This window comes from Hoplias malabaricus, chromosome 3, assembly GCF_029633855.1.
Source record: "Hoplias malabaricus isolate fHopMal1 chromosome 3, fHopMal1.hap1, whole genome shotgun sequence".
NCBI classification, from domain to species: domain Eukaryota; kingdom Metazoa; phylum Chordata; class Actinopteri; order Characiformes; family Erythrinidae; genus Hoplias; species Hoplias malabaricus.
In genome coordinates, this window is record NC_089802.1 from 44,925,440 (window position 1) to 44,947,913 (window position 22,474).

Below are 22,474 nucleotides of genomic sequence, written 5' to 3' on the forward strand. Positions count from 1 at the left end.
TGCCTCAGACAGATCATCCAATCATCATGCAGAAGCTGAGCGTCAGGGCCAGCTGAGGCCAGCCCACTGCCCCATAGACCCCCAGAGACGCTGAGCGTCCGATGGGCGGGACAAAGCCCAGCATCTATCTATACATTTTAGGGGAAGCTGAGCTTCCCTTGCTGTCTTAGAGCAATCACCACTGGTGTGTGTGTGTGTGTGTGTGTGGAGGGATAAAATTCGCAAGCTTCAGCTGACGTAGAGGGGCATATATAATGTACTTGGCGGGCGGGGCACACCTCCATCCGCCAATGGCTGATTAGTTTCCGCCCTCCAGTCAAAAACGGCCAGAGCAAGAAGCAACTGAGCTTCTGAAGCAAGTGTCGAAGTGAAAGCGACACTGTGGAACTCAAAAGCAAGAAAGTTTTGGAACTGAAAGCGAGACTGAGAGAAGCGTAACTCAGAAGGATCAGAGCGCAAATAAAAAATGAGTAAATACGGAAATATTTTCTTTATAAACTGATTTTTAAAAGTCAATATTTATAACAGTCCTCTCCTTTATGAAATTAAATTTCTCGGTTATGGATTCAGCTTTTTGGTTCTCAAAACTTCTGACCCTAATATTACCAAACAATAATGTACCTCTACATTTTTTCTGCTTTCTACTGCTCAGTATGCTCTCAGACATTAAACTTATCTCCTAGGCGTATGATGTTATGACTCAACACATCAGATGCAGTGAATAATACGGGATTAATAAACAACCTCAGGCCTGTGTTAGATGTGGTTCAGTCGGGAGCACTGGCCTGAGTGTACAGAAAGGAGAGAGGGATTAGTTTTCTTTCATTATAATTATATATATATATATATATATATATATATATATATATATATATATATATATATATATATATATAGAGAGAGAGAGAGAGAGAGAGAGAGAGAGAGAGAGAGAGAGCGCCACAGCAGAGCAAGTTTTAAGTTTTAAACTAATACCCTACCACTCTTATTGAAAGGTAAACTAACCCAGCTACACAACTGACATGGCGTACACACACCTACAACATTCCTGTTAGTGCAATCTGCTATTAAGTTAAGCCACAAATAATACTGAATTAGATGAAGGAGTTGGATTCAGATACAGATGTTGGATTCCTTCCAGCTCATCCCATATTTACTGGATGGTGCTGCCTCCCTCCAGAGAGCACAGTTCCACTGCTCCACAGCCCAACGCTGAGAACTTTACACCTTTCCAGCCAGTGCTTGGAGCAGAGCAAGGTAAATGTTGGCTCATGTCATTAGGAAAAACTGACATAGTTCATCAATAAACAGTGTAACATTCACAACATCCTACAGTCCTGGATTTTACCTCAGACACCCAGAACTACACACAGTCCGGATACATCCATGTTTTCAGTAGCCGAACCCATCTCTGCTTGACACAAGCAGCTTCAAACACCATGAACGGAGTCCAATGTCAGTGCCTGGATCACTTTCAAGCTCATCCGTATCGCGTTCAAAAACGGATCATGTACGATTGCATTTTCTTTCCCCCTCTGGAAACAGAGATGTGTTAATGCATCAGTTCCTGACTGTGAGCTAGGAATGAAGAAGCAGTGCCTTTCATGGGATTACTTCCTTATCTTAATTTTCCGGAGGTCATAATCAGAGTGACGCTCAGCTGTTCGCCACACATCAGGTAACGCCACCGGAGAAGAAACTATATAAATGCAAATGTTACTTTATTGTGTTTGTACTTAAGCAGGGAAGGGAGGCAGAAACGTCGTCTCTTATTAATGCATTGGTGCGGATTCCCTAAGAAGTCATTACGGTCTGGTTTGTGTGTCCTAAGCAGAAATTTTGGTGACTCAAGGGAATACACAAAAGGACTGAGGAGGGAAAAATATTAGAGTCTTGAGACATGCAGAATTGTACTTTTTTTATTTTTGAAAGTGTGGAGTCTTTGCCCAGGAACTGCTGGACTACTTTACTATGCTCATGGACACGGAACAGAGTGAAAGCCTGTGCCCAAAATCCATTGAGTGTGGAGAATTCATGTTTGATTTCCCTCCGTGTTCTGCCACAGTGCAAATATTGTTCCAGAGGTAAAACACATTTCCCTTGGCTTGTTTGCACACACACTGCTCCTGCTCCTAGTTCCCCTGGTACACTGCTGTAACCCATATCTAGCACGCGTTCATATTTTCCATGTAACAACTGCATCCACAGCCTGGGTAAGCATATAAACCTATACATCACATTTACTACACTGTCATTACAATGGTGCACCAGATGAACTCAACCACCATAAAAACAGAACTGGAAGCTAGAATTTAACAAGGGGTTAATACTACAAACGGAATATATACAACGCCATGGGGAAGACAATATAAAGTGAGCTGTAGGCAGCAGAGCAGCCATTTCTGACTCTCTTTAAAAGTGCTACAACTTAATTCTGAATATTTATGACATCAAAAATAACTTAATACTGATTCAAATTCCTCTCTGAATGTGAAGCCAGCTCTTGTTCAGAAACTGTTTCACTGTTGCAGCAGAATGATCACAATGTTCTTCACGGATGAAGTATAATTTAGCCATAATGCATTCTGAGAGAACTAGAGAGGCATAGGTGACATTTGGCAGATGAGAAAAAAAAGATAAATAAATAAAACAAATTCCAGCCATACTTTGGCATGCGCTTATTGAAGTTCATGCTTAACATTAACTCTGCCTTCATGTTCAAATGAAAAATGTTGGTAGATAAATAATTCAAATATTCAGGCATTGATATTCATTTACTATTTAGATGCCTATTATTTTAAGCCTTCAGACCGCTTTAATGATTCCTGATCATTTTCAAAGTCACATAATTTGGATGGAACATTTTATCATAAAAAAAAGAGAAATATTAAATAATTAATGATGGCTATGAAAGTCATGTCATACACAGGTAAACACAATCAAACATTCTGATACAATGTGTTCCCCCTTTTCTTTCAATAACTCAAGCAAGATCACGAACAGACGGCAAACAATCTTTACACAAAGAAGAACACGAATGTGCTGTAGTTGTGACCATTAAAGATTATTAATTCAAGAAAACAGACACAAAAGGGTGAAAGAACAGAGAAAGCAAAACCATTTTCACCCAAACTTTGCCCTGTTTTTAGTGACATCCATCATGAAGTGAACATTAAACAGAAATCCTGATGCATTTTTTTCTTAATTTGATAATCATTTTCTTAATGTGGGAAGAAATATGGGGGAGATATGACTTTATCCATGGAGTCTCGATAGTGAAAAGCTGGCATATTAAATGTATTTATCTCATTTTCCAGAAGCAGTTCTTTTGAACAGATCTGAACTGAGATATAACTAAATGTTTAGATACTGTCGGTTGCTCATTTATACTGCTTTAATTACTCACTTACTTTTCCTAAATTACCTTCAATCCAGGCAGGTGTTCACTGAGGGAATTTAGTGTCTGTCAAATACATAGTGTTTGGGTGAAACAAATTTCATTTTCAGTCAGATTCTTAAGTAAGTTCAGAGTAAACTGCTTTAAACATAACCTTATATTGTCTGTTATCCCACCCTCCTCAAAATGTAAAAAAAAGAGCCCTCAGGCATATACCCCACAACTGTACAGGTGTTTTACAGAAATACTAATAGTAATAACAATAACAGTTATTATACATTTCCTTTTTTGGGGGTTTGCATGATAATACACAGTGGATTGAACCTAATAAAAACTAGGACATCAACCAACAAGATAAAGTTCAAATTTCATTTCAGCATCACGTCAAACAGTATTCATATTCTCATATTATTATTTTTGTTAAAGCTATAATTTGTCATGTACAGCTGCCATTTCCCGAAAACGCCCCTCTTCTTCCAAGCTCTTAATATATAATTATATTGCAGTGTATATGTAATTTCATAAAATAAGACTGTCACGTTTCCAGAACTGATTAATATGTTTGCTCTGAGTTGTTTGTATAATTGTAGTGTGACCTTCTTATTCTCAAAGCTGAACTTTAAAAATCTAAAACTTCAAAACCAGGAGCTTCACAGTGGAGCACAATTTAAACCAGATAGGAGAGAACCGAAAGAAGTAGTGAAAGGAACCTGAAGCCTGAGACTCCCTAAGAAAAGCAGTAGGACATACAGGCCTGCGGCTCCAATCTCTAACACATCAGCAGAGCTCAGCGGCCATGACCTCTTCACCTCGAGGTCCTCTCCAGCTCTCAGCAGCATTGGCTCTTTAACACAGCGGGTGGAAGTCGATTAAACAGGGTTTCTGCTGGCCCACCCAAGGGAGTCATCATTTCTCATCACAGAGTTGTCAGAGATTGGCGCAGTAATAATATATCCAGTGCGATTCATAAAGGCTTCACCTTTTCCTTTCCCTGTGTCTAAGTTCAGTTGAACGGACTTGCAGTTAAATATTTCGTGCTGCTTTCTGAGCTACAGAAACCTTCCCAGCGCTGATCCATAGAGCAGAGCTCATTCATGATCAAACATCTCAGAATAAGAGTGTTGCACATACATGGAATTGCCAGTTTATTAGAACTCTTAACTTGGACCTATATTAGCTGGCCTTTTTATCGGAAACACCTATAGTATAGCTGTAGGTTTAAAGTGAATAACAGAAGCCCATATTTTGATGCATAATTCATTAGCCACACTCTACTGCCTCCATCAGTGGAAAGGGACCACCATAGGAACAGACTCTGTTTGGTTAGTGGATCATTCTAAACACAGCAATGACATAATGGCACAGTAAAGTGTGAGAATCGTTGCTCATGTCTGAAACAGCTCAATGTCATTTGTGGGTTGTGAAAGTGGACAGTAATATTAAAAACCTGAATGCATGACACACTTGTACCTGTGCAACATACTCTACCATGGTCCATTCTCGACAGACAGGATTGATGCACTGTGCAGCAGGAGATGGCCTACTGTCAGTAATTGTACATCTACAAAAGCAAATATAGGCAGAAGCTTTTGTCAAATTGGGTAATGAGTGAAGTGTCAAAGTAATGACTTGTATAAATACAGAGACCAGCTTTTGTTTATTTAATTTCTTGTCAAAACTCTATTAAAAACAAGTAATTAATTTTTCAGCAGAACATTCTCGGGGGATTAGATATTGGATAATGTCCTTGTATAAGGAAAAGGTACATCACAGGTAAACAATGCTTCCCAGAAAAAATAGAAAACACAAGATTTCTAACAACTGCGCAAGACCTGGGAGTGGATTAAAAACCTTCCCCCTCATATAAACAGTACATAAAACTTTCTTCAGAGAAAGGCAAAAATAAAACTCTACTCTTGTCTTGAATTTACACTGCTTGTGCCGGTCAGTGTCAGAGGCCGAAGCTAAAAGCAGCTGTGAAGGAGTGACTAAAAGGTCAGTAGTTGTGGATAAGGACCAGTAAATGTACTAAAAATGTAGAACAGGTGAGGGGGGTGGTGTTTAAGGTTTGTGTAAAATGGGGAAAGTGGAGAAGTTGTGTTATTGTGGTTGTTGATGGTTAATCACTTAAAGTTCACATGGAACTGGTGGCACTGAGCATGCATTAACGGTGCCAGTGGGGCTTGGTATAGCATTAGTCACAAGGCAGGCCAGTGTGGATCTACATATAAGAGAATGATAGGGCTGTGAAGCTAACTTGAAGCTTGGAAGATGGGGTCTGGTAGGTCAGAATCCATGGTTGAGCCTTCCAGAGGCTTAATTCAGCAAAACACTGATGAGGGGAGGTGACTAACTGATGACCCTAGTGAAGAGCTAGTGGTGTTGTGAGATGAAGGGACTGGGCTGAGCCCAATGAGTAGTCTATATAATGACCTCATTTTTTTATTGGTAGTTGGTTGCTGATTGCATCATAAACAGCCACGGTGACCTTAAAGGGAATGTTTAAGTTTGAGGGGAAATAAATTTAAAATTGTTTTAATGTGGACAGTGTGTTTTAGTGGGAAAAAAACACTGTTGTTTGCATGTGTCTGTACATTTTTATTCACTGTTTGAATTACTACAGAAACTACAGTAACTCAAGTGCACATTTGGTAATGCCGTCTGCTGAGTTTGGAGACATATTCTCCTTAAGGAATCCAAAATAAATCTCTCCGTTGTCTAAAAACTCCAGACATATCTGCCATGAGCAGAGAAAAAAATAAAGAGAGAGAAAGAGAGAGACTAGCATACTAGGACAAGACGTTTGTATTTTTACTCATTTATAGACACTGGGGCAATGAAACACATCAGACCAAACAGTGAATTAAACTTTAGCCACATGCAAATATATGTGACAATATAAATGTTTTTTTCCTCAGACACACAGTTCCACATTTAAAAACTTGCGTTTCTCCACAAGCAAACAAGAAACTGTTCAAGGAATGATGTTGTTGCTGGTAGGAAGAGAGAGAGCTGGGCCCTATATGAAGCTCTAATGGACTCTAATGGCACAGGGTATTTTACATCTTATCCTTTGTATAATTTACAGTTAGTGTGCAATTAGTTTTTCTTCCTGATGCCAACAAACGTACCACTTGATTTAATTACAGTTTTAAAGGCAATGCATATGTTCCTAACAAACTGGTTCTTCACTGTATCATCTGGTCCACTGATGTGTGAAACTTATCAGGTCAAAACTGTGTCAAAATGTCAAGTAGAAGTTCATCGATAACAAGGCCTCCTCCAGGCATCTTAAGACATAGTGATCATTAGCATAAACAAGCAACCTGCCAGGGTCTGGGTGCCGGCACTGTAAATAGTCCATGAAAAATGCATAGGCAGAGATATGAGTAGACATGAAATCTCTAATGTGAAATTAATTTTAAAGCTTCTAGCCCTATGGAAGACACAATTTCAGAAGCTCGTGAGCTTTCTTACCTCATAGTGCCAGGCAGATTTATGCACAGATGTATTTAATGGTGTCAACAAAATCTGTTTGGAGCTGCAGTTGACGGCTCTGGGGGAAGGAAGACGGTTCAATTACAGCACGCGGCGAGGCCGGAGGAGGTGTCCCAGTGCCAGACACTAGACTGACAGCTATTTAAGAGCTGGCATCATAAAGGAGATTTGTGTTGCTCTCTTCTACAGTGACACTACAAGCAGGAAGCGATGCTCTCTCTACCTTTTCTCTCTCTCTCTCTCTTCCTTTCGGCTCAGTCCTAATCACCGGTCTGAGCACTTCCCTCCCAAATGTCTGTGCATTATGGATCATTTAGTGCGCCCATAAAAGCTGAGGTGTTTTCACATGAAATGTTATTTCACCACCACTTCCGTCATGATTCATTCTTCCCTGCCCTGCATAAAAGAGGAGCATTTAAGATATGAGAGAAGAAAGACAGAAGGATGGATAGAAGAACAGAAGAAAGGATACAGGGGGCAAGAAGAAAAAAAATTGTCAAGACATAAAAATCAATGGTCTGCTAAAAGAGATTCAGCATGAACTCCTACAAGGATCAGACTAGACACCTTTTTTTCCTCCACCCAGAGACAGAGAGGCATCAATACTGACTTTAACCATGGCCCTCTTTTACTCTTCCACAGCTGAGCAACATCCTTATTTAGCAACCAACAACCGGCGAGAGTTCCTAACAGCAGGCACTAATAACTCCCGCTATTGTACATTTTAAGAGTAATAAATGTAATATGTTACTATTATGCTGAAATAAAAGTCCAGCTGAGCGGTTACTCTCCTTCTACGCATTTGCAAGAAACACAATTATACCCACAGTCATTCAGCCTCGTTTAACAATCACCTGCTTCTCCAGGAGTGGCACAATTCAAGTCGTCATTTCTGAATGTGGTGTAGTTTCCAACAACACTGAAGACAATCACTGTTTGACCCTGAAGAGACATGTATCTCTGGTGAAAACTAAAGCTTGGTGTAATTTGTTATGAATTACAGTCATCTGCAAAGCTCTGGGTACGTCTGGTGAAAATGAGAAAATGAACACACGTCTTTACAGATCACACATGTTTACTGCAAATGTACCTTTTACGTGCTGAGTTTAACACAGTGGAAGCATAATGGAAACAGAATGTTGCATGCTCATTTATTGTACAATTAAAGCAAAACTAGGTGTGAAAATGAGGTATTTTTGCTTCTCTGCAGCCCCTGCACTTATGTAATTCACTTTTATAGCAACATTATGAAATCCAGAATTGACACGTAATTTGTGATGTAAGAAAAATTAAACTACTAACTAGAGCTCCTTTAAATAGAAATTGTGCACAAATACATTTCAGGAAACTGTCATTAAACTCCCCTGTAGAGGAACACTATGAAATACTCTTATCTTTAAATTAGCCTTTAAAAAGCCCATGTCTTTGCTACTCCATGCTCAGCACTGCAGACACTGAGCTATGTATATTTGTAGGAGGGTATGAAGCCCCCATACACCTACTCCCATTGTTTTTAGTACAGTGCTGTAGATATGAAGTATGCTACCCAAAATCTTACCTAGTGTCCCTTTAAAAAGTCAAAAGACCAGTGTTCATTGTTTTTGCCTTTGTTTTGTCAACTGTATTTATTAATTGCAGCCCACAAGAAGCACCTGGAAAACACCTGATGTGAGCACAGATTCTAAACTTTCATTGGTCATTATGATAGTGTCAGTGGTCAAATGTAAAGCCCCTTTATGACAACTCTCATTTACTGAATAAATATGTAATAACCATATTATTTAATACTGAATCAGAAAAGCATATCAGAATGAAAGCAATAACTCAGCATCCAGGGGTTAATCTCACAGATCCCTCCCTTGATCTGCTAAAGTGGATTGTCTGTGGCTTTCCCTCCTCTGTGGTAAATAAAGCAGTGGGACGCGGTGAGTCGCGTCAATCAGTGCAGATAGTAACGGATTGGAAGCTGGACTGCACGGGCACGGCCTTCGTGACCCAACCTGTCAGCAGTGGCTAAAGTTCTCCTGAAAAGCAGCTTATCAATCACACCTTCACACCAGCGCCATCCATCAGGCGCAGCTTCTGTCAGTTTGGACTGCCCTTTCCTCTCACAACAAGGGGACGTTATACACAAACAGGCAGGAGTAGAGACACATGTGCCGTCTAACAGAGCCTTGTACTCTGCACAGTACAGTTAATATTCAATATCACAACAACACGTTCAGTCAAAAACACACTATTTGTTCAATTTCAGTTCAAATACATTTATTATGTATTAATAGATATTCACTAAAAGAATAATATATTTCATACTCTTGCACAGAAAAGTCCATGTGTATAGCGTACCACGCAAGTGCTGTGTGAGGTAGACGTAGGCCAAATGTCATGAGCCGGGCTTGATTTTAGGGTCACTGTACGTGTTGCGTGAGCCAGACCTGATTTGCTGTCACTGCTATCTGAGCTTACACTGAACTTGGGAGATGTTTACAAGAATAGTGGAAAAAACACCGCTGTGGAAACTGAGGGCAAGTCTGAAAGATGTATAAAAGCAAAGAGAGGACACAGACCTCCTACGGATTTTCTGCTTTTTTGTGATCTTTAAGAGAGAGAGGAAAAAAGAGCAACCTTATTTAATTGAAAATTAGTGACCATACAAGAAATACACACACAGCAACTTACAACTCCCACTCACCCACCTACCAGCAGACAAACACACCAACACGTGATGCTCCAGTCACACAGAAAGGGGCCCACACAGAGATAAAGAGTCACACATGCTGACAAGCAGCAGATAGAGAAGAAATGCAGATAAACAGACAGAAAAGAACACACGCTGATCCTCACAGCAGGATGCTTTTTAGAAAACTAGGCCCAAAGCATAAGTCAAAATCAGTACATAAAAAAAGCATCATAAAGCTAAAGCCAAACAGTAGTACAAGGCTGCTCCAGACGAGGCTGATTTCTCTGCTGTGCTTTCATGTACATGTGCAGTGTGGCCCTGACAGCACCGAGTTTCTAATGCCGTCCGTCTGAATCCAGTCACACTGACTCTGTCTGCAACCACAGTGAATCATGCAGACGGTCAGAGGATTTACTGCTCTGTAAAACCAATCTAAACATGGGCTGCAGAGTTGTGTAAAACCACCGTATTATTCTTGTATGCAACGAAAGATTTCCGAACCTACAAGCTAAGTGAATGAGCTGTAACCTAAATATTTAAACTACTACTTTGGCTGGTAGAGCTACTTTGGCAGCTCTGAAAAAGGAAAAGATGCATCTTTTTTTTCGTAAATAATTTAGGAGGTAGCCTGGGATAAAACAAACAAGACAAACTCGTAAAAACAGAAAGCCACCATACTCCTCTATGGCAAAATATTTAGGACTAACCTGCAAAAGCTTTTTGGGGAGTAAATAAAACGTAAAATGCAACCATGCAGCAAGACCATTTGGAAAAAAACTCCTCTAATGGATAGTGTTCACAAGATGACACTAAACCTGCATAAGCTCATCATGACAACCCTCGTAAACCTACATTCATTCTACGTTAGACACTGTTGGACCCATGCTACTCATTTTCATTCATTTTTTATGAACACTTCCTCCTGTTCAGAGTCACGGTGGGTCCCAGAACTACTGGGCCACGGCGGTAACACACCCTTCTCAGGGTGCCAGCCCATCACAGGGCATCATACACATTTATAAAGGCTTATTCTCAGAAGCACAATCTGTCAAATGCACTGCTTTCATCAACTCTGAGGTCAAGTTAACGAAACACACACACCCTTATAATTAGTGAATTCAACATTTTTAAAGTGCCCCCACCATGGACATTAAATAAGTCATTAATGAAATGAAGCGAGAAGTTCTGAAGCCTGCAAACGGGCCTAAGGTCACCAGGCACAGTGTCAAGCTTGAAATAGAGACATTGGGCTGTGGAGTAACAGAGCAACAGCTGGTACCACTCAGATGAGTTGGAGTGGTATTTTGGATCCAAATGTAATCATCCAACATCACTACACGACCTCACTAATGTCCATACGGCTGAATGCAATCAGGTCACAGCTCACAGAAACGTCCGAAATCTGTCCTAAGATTCACCAACAGAGTAGGATCAATCAAACGACGTGATTTTATGGGCGCTTGTTGTCTCTCCTCACACTTGCTTATCATTCTCATCTTCCAAAAATACAAATGACGACGACTGTTTTAACCAAAAAAGTCCAAAAAAGAAAAAAAAAGCTGAGCATCTTTTCTTCCTCTCATCCCTTTAAGTGAATCAGGAAAACATCAGCTTTTAACATCCTCACATCGTTAACATTAATGTAGTCTTTTTTTCCACAAAGAGACCAAAAAAATGGAGGAAAAGTAAACCGTGCAAAATGATAATGACCTCAGCACTTCTGAATGAGATGTAATGCATCAAATTTAGAGTTGCATTTCTGAGTGGAGTGCACTGGCAGTGACAATGGCAGCCAGCTGAGCACAGCCCCGGCCCTCAGTGTGAACTGGCAGCTTTCAGCTTTCAAAAACTGACGTTTCAGACCTCACCATTGTTCAGCTTGTTATTCAAATGCAAGCTGCACTGTCCAGCCTCTTTTACAAGGCTTTTTTTTTATTTTCACTATTATATGGCTTCAGTCACACTGCAAAAAAAATAACAAAATAAATACATTATTCATGTTGGCTGTGTCTTATTTGGAGAACCACTTAGCTTTGCATAGGGAATGAAACTCCAACATTAAGTTTGTTCTTTTAAAATGCTTAAAAATATGTTCTAGGCAATACAAAGTGGAATGCTCCGCAGTCTGACGCATGTATTTGCACTATGTTCACATACGAATATATCTAGGACATAGTGGTTTTATAAGAAACTGCACTGGTTTTCAGGCAAAGCTTCTCAAATCTGAAGCAGCAAATGAGAACCCATTATAAGGACATTAATGGAACAGCCTTTTCTAAGATTACAAAATAGAGCACAAAAGGGTCCTTGTCATAATGCTGCAAATGACAAAGACCCTTTTTATACCTCACATTAAAATCCATCTGCTTTGAGTGATCTGATTACAAATGGACTGCGCGGCGTACTGTGCAAAAGTCAGAATGTCCTGTCAAAATGAATATTAAATACAAGGCATTCATTCTGCAACTTCAATTTCAAAATGTCCTTCTTTTTTGGCACTTTCTTCTTTTTTTTATGACCTTTTGGACCCAGCCTCTGTCTGATGGCAAAGTTTTGCTGCTCAGTCAGGTCTTCTGCACATGTTAAAAGACTAATTTCTATCTCATCTTCAAGTTACATATCTCCATTCTTGACTTTTTTTTTTTTAGTTTATATCATTTGGACACAGCATCTGCCCATTACATTGTGTGATAATTTCATGACGAATGAACCAACAGAAATGGTCCAAAATGTTACTGTAAATGACAAAAACTGAGATACATGGTACTGTTTGGAGATGCATGTTATGATGTGCTGTCCATATCCAGATCATGTGTGAGATGATAAACTTACAAAATGAAGAGAGAAACAAATGACTCTCCAATTTTTGTTTCTTTGACGTTACATGATTTGGAGAGTCATTGTTTCTCTCTTCATTTTGTAAATTTATTATCTCAGATTTGATCTGCTCTGAAATATAATGAAAACTTCCATGACCTTATGGTTGTAAACAGACAGCACTTTATAGCTTTTTAAACCTAACTTTTTCATAGGTGTCTAATTAGTCTCTGTACTGACCATATTTAACAGTAATCCTTTAGTCTGTCCACATTTACGCACACAAGCTGCTAAACAAAGAGGAGTGGATTCAAAGTTAAAACATACATGACAGCTTTTTTTTTTCTTTGATGATGCCTTTTATAAGTAGTGCTCTGTTCTTATCAAGCACACACTGGGACTTGTAAGCCTTAGCTCATTGACCTCTCGAGGAGGCCTGAGTGATTGGATCTCTGAGACATACTGGACCTCTTTCACACCAGTCCACTTACAATCCGATTACCAGAGATGTATGTCAACCCTAGTGAACCAACTGTATCACAGGCACTCCGAGTATTTGGTGATGGCTTTTATAACATTTTTAAACCTACCTCAGGGGTGTCTGCATGTGCACACTTACGAGAGTGAACTATATGGACATGACGATTTGGAGCTTACTGTGAGCTACTGTGTTTCTATTACTCAAAGCTTTATGGTGCTGTCTTTGCTGTTGGATGTTTTTTTCTCTCTCTCTACTATTCACTGTTCAAATCCTCAATATTGATGTGTTAAATGAGAAAGATGATGTGTTTACTTAATTACAAGTAATCCTGGAAAAGTTGACAAACACAGGCAAGAGCTGCACTGCAAAACTTTGAGATTGCTGTAAAGACAGATGATATGGTAAGAGTCACACTTCAATGGTTAATGCCGGGTATAAATAAGTGTTAGAACTTTAAGAGCTGTTATGGTTATTTAGCTGGTTTTGAAAAGAGCTGCAGTTATTTCAGTAAAACGGCCCTCATTATGCAGGGCTAAGGAAACAAATGGTATCAATTAATTCATCTGACTAAGGGTAAGTGGAAAATGGGTTTAATTGCCTAAATAATGTAAAAATAAATAAATAAGTTTGTAAAATTTGTTTTTAAATCTGAGTGGAAATTGCAAAGCAGACGGCACGGCCCCTGGCCTGGTGTAGACTGTAATGCACAAATTCAGCCTCAGAAAAAGACAAATGAAATTCACACCCTTGCTAGTAATTTCATGCTAATTCCATTACCAGGCGGTAACACTCTAGCTCCCTGTGCCTCGACTCTCCCAGCTGTGCACTCGCTCATTGTGTTATTTCCAAGATGGACTATCAAAGCAGCGTGAATTACATGCAAACAAATTCGACTTGGACTTCAGAGCCTCGCTAAAGGCCAGATACAGAGTCAGAGAGAGCGAGAGAGATGGTGGAGGGAGAGAGTGAGACAGAAAAAAAAAGAACATGAGAGATGAGGGGAAAATGGATATGGTGGGGGCTTGTCCGTGATTATGGTTTTATTATTATTGCTGCGCATTCGGCGCTGTGGTAATAAAACACGGAGGCGATCACGCTCTGCCACTAGCTGTGATTAAATCTCATCTTTCCACAGATCACTTCTCTCTCCACATCTGTGGTGGGCTTCGTTACGGGGGGGCTGCCCCAGCTCGGGACACGATGTTAAATTAACTCTGTCTGTTATGTGACAATTAGCCTGATTAGTTGTGATCACCACCGTGATGGTCAGTAAAAAACGCTGGTGGCAGTAACTGAGTGGAGAAATGAGTTCTTTATATCGAGTCACTGAGCCTTGGTTTGATCTGCTAAAGACCTTGACACTGAGATTCTCTGAGAGTGGAATATAAGCCCAGAGTCAACGAGTTCATGTGTTAACAGTGTACATGAGACTTTGATCAGTCAACTGCTCTTTTGTAATGGAATTTAAAGTGATCACTCAATGACAAGTTCAATCCCTGAAGAGTCTAATGAAGCCCAGAGAGAATGTCAAAGGCTGCACATGGTCAACATGTAGTAATAACTACAGAATACAAATACAATGAAACCTTGTCTTACAAGTGAATCAACGAACGAATTTTACAAGATACAAGCCATCGCTTGGTCGATTTTTTGCTTTATGATGTGAGCCAAAGTCTGAGTTACAAGCCAGCAAGCTTACACCACCCACCACTAGGTGGCCCACCGAGTGTTCAGTGCACTACCTTGCCGTGCAAGCATCTGTCGTATCACTGTTTTTTGTAGCAGTGTAGCATTAAGTGTGTAACGAGTAACTTAAGTGATAGAGCATGAAAAGAAAAACTCCCCCAACCTCTTCCACCAGCATCATCGTCTCATAAGGAAAATTCACTTCGGTTTATTTTTTTCATTATGTATTACTATTTTTATACATTATTTATTATTTATATATTAAAGTTTTCCTATTTAAAAACGGTGTGTGGGGGGCTGGAACAAATTAATAGCATTTTAATTAATTTTAATTGGAAAATTTGATTTGATATATGAGCAAATTGAGTTACGAGCTCGGTCACAGACAGAATTAACACGTAAGTCACGGTATTACTGTACAAATAACCAGCCAGTTATAACATATTACATTATATTAAGCTTGTTAATTATTTCACAAGTGAGTCCAGTTCTTTTCACATGCAGTGGGTAAATATTGTGACAGAACGGACAATACAAGACCACTAGATAAATATTTCTGTTTCCCTCTTATTCCTCATAGCCCTTTCTGTCCCTGTTTTATCTCCCAGTAGCCCACACCTACATTATAGCTTGGTAAAAAATCTCACCCTTTCAGTTAAAATATACTACTGAGTTGTAAAACAGATATTTCATACTTACATAGGACTTACTGCACCTTCCTGTTCAAAAAAAGGCCCAAACTGAGTTTTAGGTGTCCTTAAATAGTGCCTGAGCAAATTCAGACCTGCCTGTTGGAGCCAGGTTGGGTTGGTCCATTTGAGAGGGGGGGGGTTGTATGATTGGAAATATTTTTCTTTTATTTTCATTTTAGATTTAACCTTGTTCATGATGTGTGTTTGTAGTCTGATTAGCATCAAGTAGTCACTTTTTGAACAAGGGTTTTGCAGACTACAATTGCATGTTTGTTTGTTTGTTTTTTCTTTGATTGTAGCTGTCTCCCCTGTAGAAGAGGAGGAGTGGTACATGCTGAGTTAGTTAAGCCACTAGGAGTCTATATAAGGACTCATTTTGAGGACAGAAGGGGGGAGTGAAGGTTGGAGAGTTGGCTGAATAGATGTGCCAGGAAAGTATCTTTATATTGGAAGAGAAAAGATTGTTCCCTCTAATCCCCTGTATGTAACTGGTAACTAGTTTATTTATTTTTTTTTTTTTCTTTTTCACGTTTCACTAAATACAGCACCCTTGCACTGAAGGCGCTATTGTGGTTTGCCATCAATTAATTAATTTATAGTTATTTATTTTATTAACCCATAACCTTGTCGAGACACACTACCCTCACCAGTGAGCAAGGTGTGACAATATGTATATACATTTACTATATAACACAATAGTTGTTTACATATGCAGTGCACATATAAAACAGTATATTCAATGTCACCAAATACAAGAGTGAAATATTGATCAAATCTATAATTCTCATCAATTATGATTTTTCCCCCCGTATTGTTAGTTACTAATATGCTTCCTATAAAATTGTCCACAGGTGAGTGAGAGAGTAACTGGATGAATGTGTAATGCCCTGAGACGGCCCAGTGACACTGAGCAGCATGAAGTGGTTACACAAGATGAATGAATGTTTGAATTAATTAATAAATCCTATTATGCCCCAGCTAGGTAAGTGGAGAATACAAGTTATCATTCATTAGGCTTCTGAGTGATTTACTAAACTGTAGTGAAGGACAGCCACCAGCTTAATCAGCTTTTGAACATCCTCTACTCTTCTGAAAAGGCTTTATACTGCAGTTGGAACATATCTCTGATGATCTAATGGCATTAAGCCCATTGAACATTAGAGTTGCTACGATCCATCCCAGTGATAGGGACATTTTCCACACAGCCCAATTCTGGGGGTTTTGCATTGAGCAATGATGACTTTAAAGGAGACATTCACAATTGTATTCAAAAATGCTTTTTTACAAGATTCTGAGGATATTTCCTCACTGTTTGCTAGCCTTTCTGTCTGGCTGCATGTTCGAAACCGATCAAAACCCAAGTACCTGTAAATAATTAAAAAAAAAAATAAATAAATAAATAAAATTGTCTCAGTCCGGTATGCTAGGATTTCTCTCTCTAAAAGCTGCATTTTAGAGGATTTTAGACAATGAAAAGACCACCAAATGTTGAAAAGCATGAACTGAGATGAGGATATTACTCTATTCCTGCTCCATATGTGGGAAATATTGACATTTTTATTTGGCACGCTGTAGATTGAACTGACTCTAAATTAGGGAGAATGCTAACTGCATTAAAGTAAACGCTAACAACTTGAGTACCAAATGAGCTTTAGCTGTAATCTAAACAGTGATTAAAGTTTAACTTCAACCAAACACTGTTCCACCTTTAAAAACGAGCTTCAGACCACACCAAATAATCCAGAAAACAGCGTTTTCCCTCACAATCACAGACATCACCTTTAAGTACTTTCTTCACAAATGTAGTTGCTGTTGAGCTCCCCATTTCATTTTATGCACTTCCATGTAGAGTACGATTACTAATCAAGGTGTTACAATGGGTATGCCTTAAAACTGAAACATTAATTTACTGCTATAGGACAGCGGTAAAACCAAATAGAGCATCCACATTGAATTCATTCATGGCAGTAAACAAACACACACACATCCAGAGGGACAGGTAGCCAGCCCAGGGCCTTTGGAGCAGTCAGGGGTTCGGTTCTTTACTTAAGGGCACTTCAGCTGTGAGTGCTGAGGGAAGAAAAAGCACTGTCCTTTCACTCTCCTCACTCACCTCTTTTTGCTGCAGGTCCTGGGGATCACACAATGGCATCTTCTGGGCCCAAAGACCCCTTATAGTAGTGAAATTCATTAATTATCAGGATGTAAACAAACACCTGGGCATGTACTTGGTGTGACAGTGTTGTCAGAGTGATGTTATGATTTACAAGGTCAGAGTAAAAACTAAAATATAATATTCATGACTCAGAAAGGAAATCATCTTTAATCAAAGGATGATTTGATATGATTTTTAATGAAAGGAGAAAATAAGGTGTATTGTTGTCATTTAGCAGTTGGAGTGGAAAGCAGTTACCTTCAGGTCTAGCTTCATTCGGTAGACGGTCAGGATTTATCACTGGATTGTTTGTTCTGCAGTATGAATATGTTTGTGGAGAAAATGAAGTCTCGCTTAGTATTCTGTTCTGAAACCGATCCATTTATCTTGAGGTGTTGTGACATGGCGAAACATCAATTCTTCTTTCTATCGGTCTGAGCTATCAGCTGTCAGTCTGTCTTGCTTTGACGGAGTAAGAGTGACCTTATCAGGGAGATGCTAACACTGACGCCATTAGGAATTGTTCTACAGGAGAGCCCAACAGGAAAGGCTTGACTAAGCAGTGATGTTATCTCATTAAGCCCGGCGCTCTGTTCAATGTATAAAACATGAAGCGCGCACTCGTTTAATGCGAGAGGTGGAGAAACAAGGGGAAGGAGAAGTGGAGATGACACAAACATTAACTGCTCTCCCTCCCTCCCTTTCTTCCCCTCTCTTCCTCGTTACAGAAAGTGCTGCCCCTGGCTCTCACCGTGCTGAGGAAGCAAAAATTAATTCCAATCAGGAAGTTCACCACTGCTGAGGACTGGAGTGATTACATTATCGTAACCTGAACCTAGTTTATTTTATCAGTGCTTCACAAAGGTGTCCTGAAAGAATTGGAAATCACCCCACACCCCCTGCCCATGAAGAATCGTATACTATGTGAACACACTGCTTATCCAACACTTCTTTTGAAATGAAATGTATTAGGAGGCAGTTTGTCCCTCTCAGCAGCAGGAACAGCCTCTACTCTGCTGAGAAGGTTCAGATTACATGTTGGAACATTTTGTAAGTTTTTTTATTGGCATTCAGCCACAAGCAAAAGTAAGGTCAGGCATCTGTGTTGGATGTTCATATTTAGACTAAAAAAAAAAAAAAAACACTCCAGCTCTCATCCCAGAGATAGCTCCAGAGGACACCACTGCACTGATTCACAGTCCAATGCTGAGCTGTACAACCCCCTCTAGCCAAGGCTTAGCACTGGGCATGGTGACCTTAGACTCTAGTGTAGCTGCACCCAATAATGAGTGTCCCAATATAAGCTCATGCTTTTCTATGGAGAGGAAACAAACCATGTACAGAAGACATCTTGCCCATTAAAACGTATAGTACTTAAAATCTCCACCCTGTGAAGTGGGACAACCCTTCAACAGCCTGACAGTCTGCAGTGATAGAGGAGTGGTACAGTGCTGCATTGCTGGACTTGGGATAATTGCAGGGCATGATATGCCTTCAGAAGCATTCAATGAGTATATATATTATCACCCATTCCTCACTTGAGCTTCTTATTTGGCAGCTTTCTCTTCAAAACTTCCAGTTCCATCTTATCGGCTGCTGTAAAATCAGGCACCAGAATGTAATTGCTTCAGCATTTAAGCTGGACCTGGAAATTTACTAGCTACCTGATGAGACTTCGGCATACTAAAAGTGATGCTTTTAGGTTGTTATGAAGTATAGGGGTCAATATACATTGAAACTAAAATAAACGGATGTAATGCATTTTTTTTTTTTGGGGGGGGTGGGGGGGGGTCTCACAAGGAATCAAGGGCAATGCAGCCCTAAACCCTGTTTATCTTGACAAAAATAAGACACACTACCCCTAGTCAAATGGAGGGGTAGAACTAAGTGGTGGGGGCAAGGTTGTATTTACATTGCATGTCAAAGATTTTAGGATAGCTACTGTTTTTCCAGAACTTGATATATTCATATTAAAAAATAGCCACGCCCAGTTTGAAGAAAAGAATCACAAATATTTATGTACTATGAAGTAATAATAGGAATAATGCCCAAGTTCACACATTTTTCCCCGTTTTGATGTATGATGCAGCAAGCGTTTGTAACTATTAGCTTAAAAAGAAAACTAAAAAAAAGAGGTCACTATCCTCTGACCAGCCTTTTGCATTCACCCCCAAGCCCAAATGTAAGAAGAAATCACTCAATTCACACATCTTGTAAGAACGCTGCATGAGCCCAATGACTCAGGAGTCCTGTGACTCATGGTTAAAAAATAACTCACCAATAGGAGAGAGCTCAGCCACACTTCCAATGTAGGGTCCTTCCAGGAACTTGGGTTCACTGTCGTTAATGTCCTGCACTTTTATGACAAACTCTGATTCAGGTTCGAGAGGGCCATCGGTCAGCCGATCTCGGGCTTGAGCTCGCAACGTGTAGAAGGCTTTTTCTTCTCGGTCCAGACGCTCTGTGGCATGAATGTCCCCCGTCACCTCGTCAATGATGAAGATAATTCCTGCTCCCTCTCCTGATATGGTGTACTTGATGGAGCCATCCCCTTCATCTGAGTCTGAATGGATCTGCCAGTCAAATAGAAATTGGTGTGAGGAAAAAGGGACGACTGAAAATCTCACATCACTTCAGCACGTGTTTAAATGGAAGTAGATGTTAGAACAAAAAAAGATACAGTGCTTATGCTGCGATTCCTCAGAAAGATCACTGTGAAGTGGCACAAATTAGTAAGAAATTAGGCAAATTAATAAATATACACAAAACCTTGAAAGGCAAATCACTGCTAATACTTTCACATTAAAGCATTTTTATCAAAGCTTTTAATCATCACCAATTTAATCAGCATAAGAAGACAATTGGATATATTTTGTTTTATTTTGAATATTCTGGCCATTACCAAGTTGTCAGGATTCATTTTTCTTCACATTTAACACAATTTACAAGTTTGTCCATTCAAATCATACATGGCAGTACAAGTTTGCACACTGTATGTTTATATGGAAATAACAACAGCAGACTGTTCTGAATCGTGTAGATAATTTAACAATCAGCAAACTAAATAAAAAACTAGCAAACTAGAAAGCTTTGCTTCCTCTCAAAAGCTTCCACAGTAACAGGAACACACAAGCTGTATGAATGAGAGCTAGAGGCAACAATCATGTGAATATGACATATATTTATACACTGATTGGAACAGCCAGGTACACTGTGCGTATGGGAGTCATGTAATTTTTATGCTCAGATTCATGTAAATCCTGTGCTCACAATGAAAATATCGCTGAATTTTTAATAAACTGATGTCCATATTTATACACCAACCATTCCCATTTTATTAAGGTGTATCCATATAAATGGCCCACCCTGTACATCTGTATATATCCCCCCATGAAATTATGTGGTTTTTCTAAGTTAACCATACAAAATGAACATTAGTAATGAGTAACTGTTTTAATCATGTAACAACCCTTCCAATTATATTTGAACTGTACAGATGAATACCTAACTTCATTAAATTAAAATTTTAAAATGGCCTTAGCCTATGGTACATGCTCTGGTGTTTATTCCCTGCTTAACTGCAATCTAGAACATCCCTAATATAATATAAACAAACTTTGCTAATGATAGAAAAGCTAGAGGCTATTAGGTTTCCATGGCAGTGTGTGAAAATGTGCAGGCTCGTTTTAATAGGTCAATAAAGCATTTTATCACGTCACAACACAAGAGGCTACATAACTGAAAGCTCTGAATGTTAGGAATGTAACAGGAGTTAGTGTGTTAGCCCGCATGTTAGCTAAGGTGTTTGTGTCAGAAATCATTTCTGTTCATGTCTGTTCTGGAAGATACTGAACCAGCAGTGAACCAACCTTTCTTTTTCCCCCGCTGGAGCAGATATGTGCAGCCTTTACTTCTCACAAAGGTTTCACAAAAGTGTGTTTTCATATCTCACACAACTGTATGAGCTGTGTTGAGCAGTAAAGATGGACACTACAGTACCATTGGGGACTATGGCCCAGTTCTCGCTCCATTTCTGCTTCAGAGTTCTCCTCCAGAGCTTTAACTGCAGACTTACTGCAGAACTGGGGGTGATCCAAAAAAGAGCCTCAAATTATCCACTCTGTTTCTTTTGACCCACTACTAAAGGTAAGACTGAACATGGGGAATTTAAGAGTGAACTTCAGAAGACCGTATAAATCTGCCTGGACTTTTTCCTAATGTCACTTGGAGCCATTTTCCCTGATCTAACACTGTACAGCACCATCAGCCATCCTTCTCATTCTCCATCTCTCTCTCGCTCTCTCTCTATTATCATTCACCCTCCACTGCAGCCCCCCGTTCCCAAACAGAAATGGACAGCGCACTAAAATTCCCCTCCCTGTCCTTCATGTTAAATATTTTATAAACCCTTAATTAAATACAGGGTTCTATCACCCCGTAGGGTTTTTCATTAAGTATTTGTCGTAAAACCGAACGCAAGCCCGTCTATATTGCATCTCCCCACCTCCCTCCCTCTCTCTCCATTGTGAATCTTCCTGAAGTCAAATAAAATGAGTGCTCTGAAAATATACAATTTTTTGGACGCATCAATATTTTAGCAGTAATGAAAAAAAATCCTCCATTGGTGAAAGAAGGAATCTCAGGATTTTGAAGAATGAGAAATGCCCTTCAGTGTCTAGCATCGAAAACTGGGGGATCAGCAGGAAAAGCAGAACCTCGTCCGCACATTAGTGTTGATGAACAAATATCAAAAGGGTACATGCAAACCCAAGCCCAAATATACAGCCGTAATCAGGTGGAGCTGCCTCGTTTTCCAATTCTCATTTTTCTTTTTCCTCTGCCTCATTTGCACAACAGAAAAATCAATGAAGCACAGTTTCCCCTTATTTCTCATTATATTTCTTATTTCCTGCAAAGTAAAATGATTTCTCTCCAACAGAAACAACAGAGGGGACCGTGAATGCTAAAGAAGCGAGTCGTGGAGTTATGTCGTGTCGCATGTCGCGGCATTGAGGCAGCTCTAAATCGGTTCCTCACAGCAGCCTACACTTGGCCCGAGGCAGTGATT

At 39.6% G+C, this 22,474-nt stretch overlaps 1 protein-coding gene across 4 annotated transcripts in view; it reads right to left on the reverse strand.

Annotated features, from left to right (window-relative positions):
• Window positions 1-22,474, reverse strand: part of LOC136691564 (cadherin-22-like) — a 216,445-nt gene that overhangs the window by 64,534 nt on the left and 129,437 nt on the right. For all 4 annotated transcript variants that reach the window (XM_066664137.1, XM_066664140.1, XM_066664142.1 and 1 more), the window contains one exon: window positions 19,685-19,979. In XM_066664137.1, the coding sequence (XP_066520234.1) occupies window positions 19,685-19,979 (295 nt within the window). The remainder of the gene's footprint in view (window positions 1-19,684; window positions 19,980-22,474) is intronic.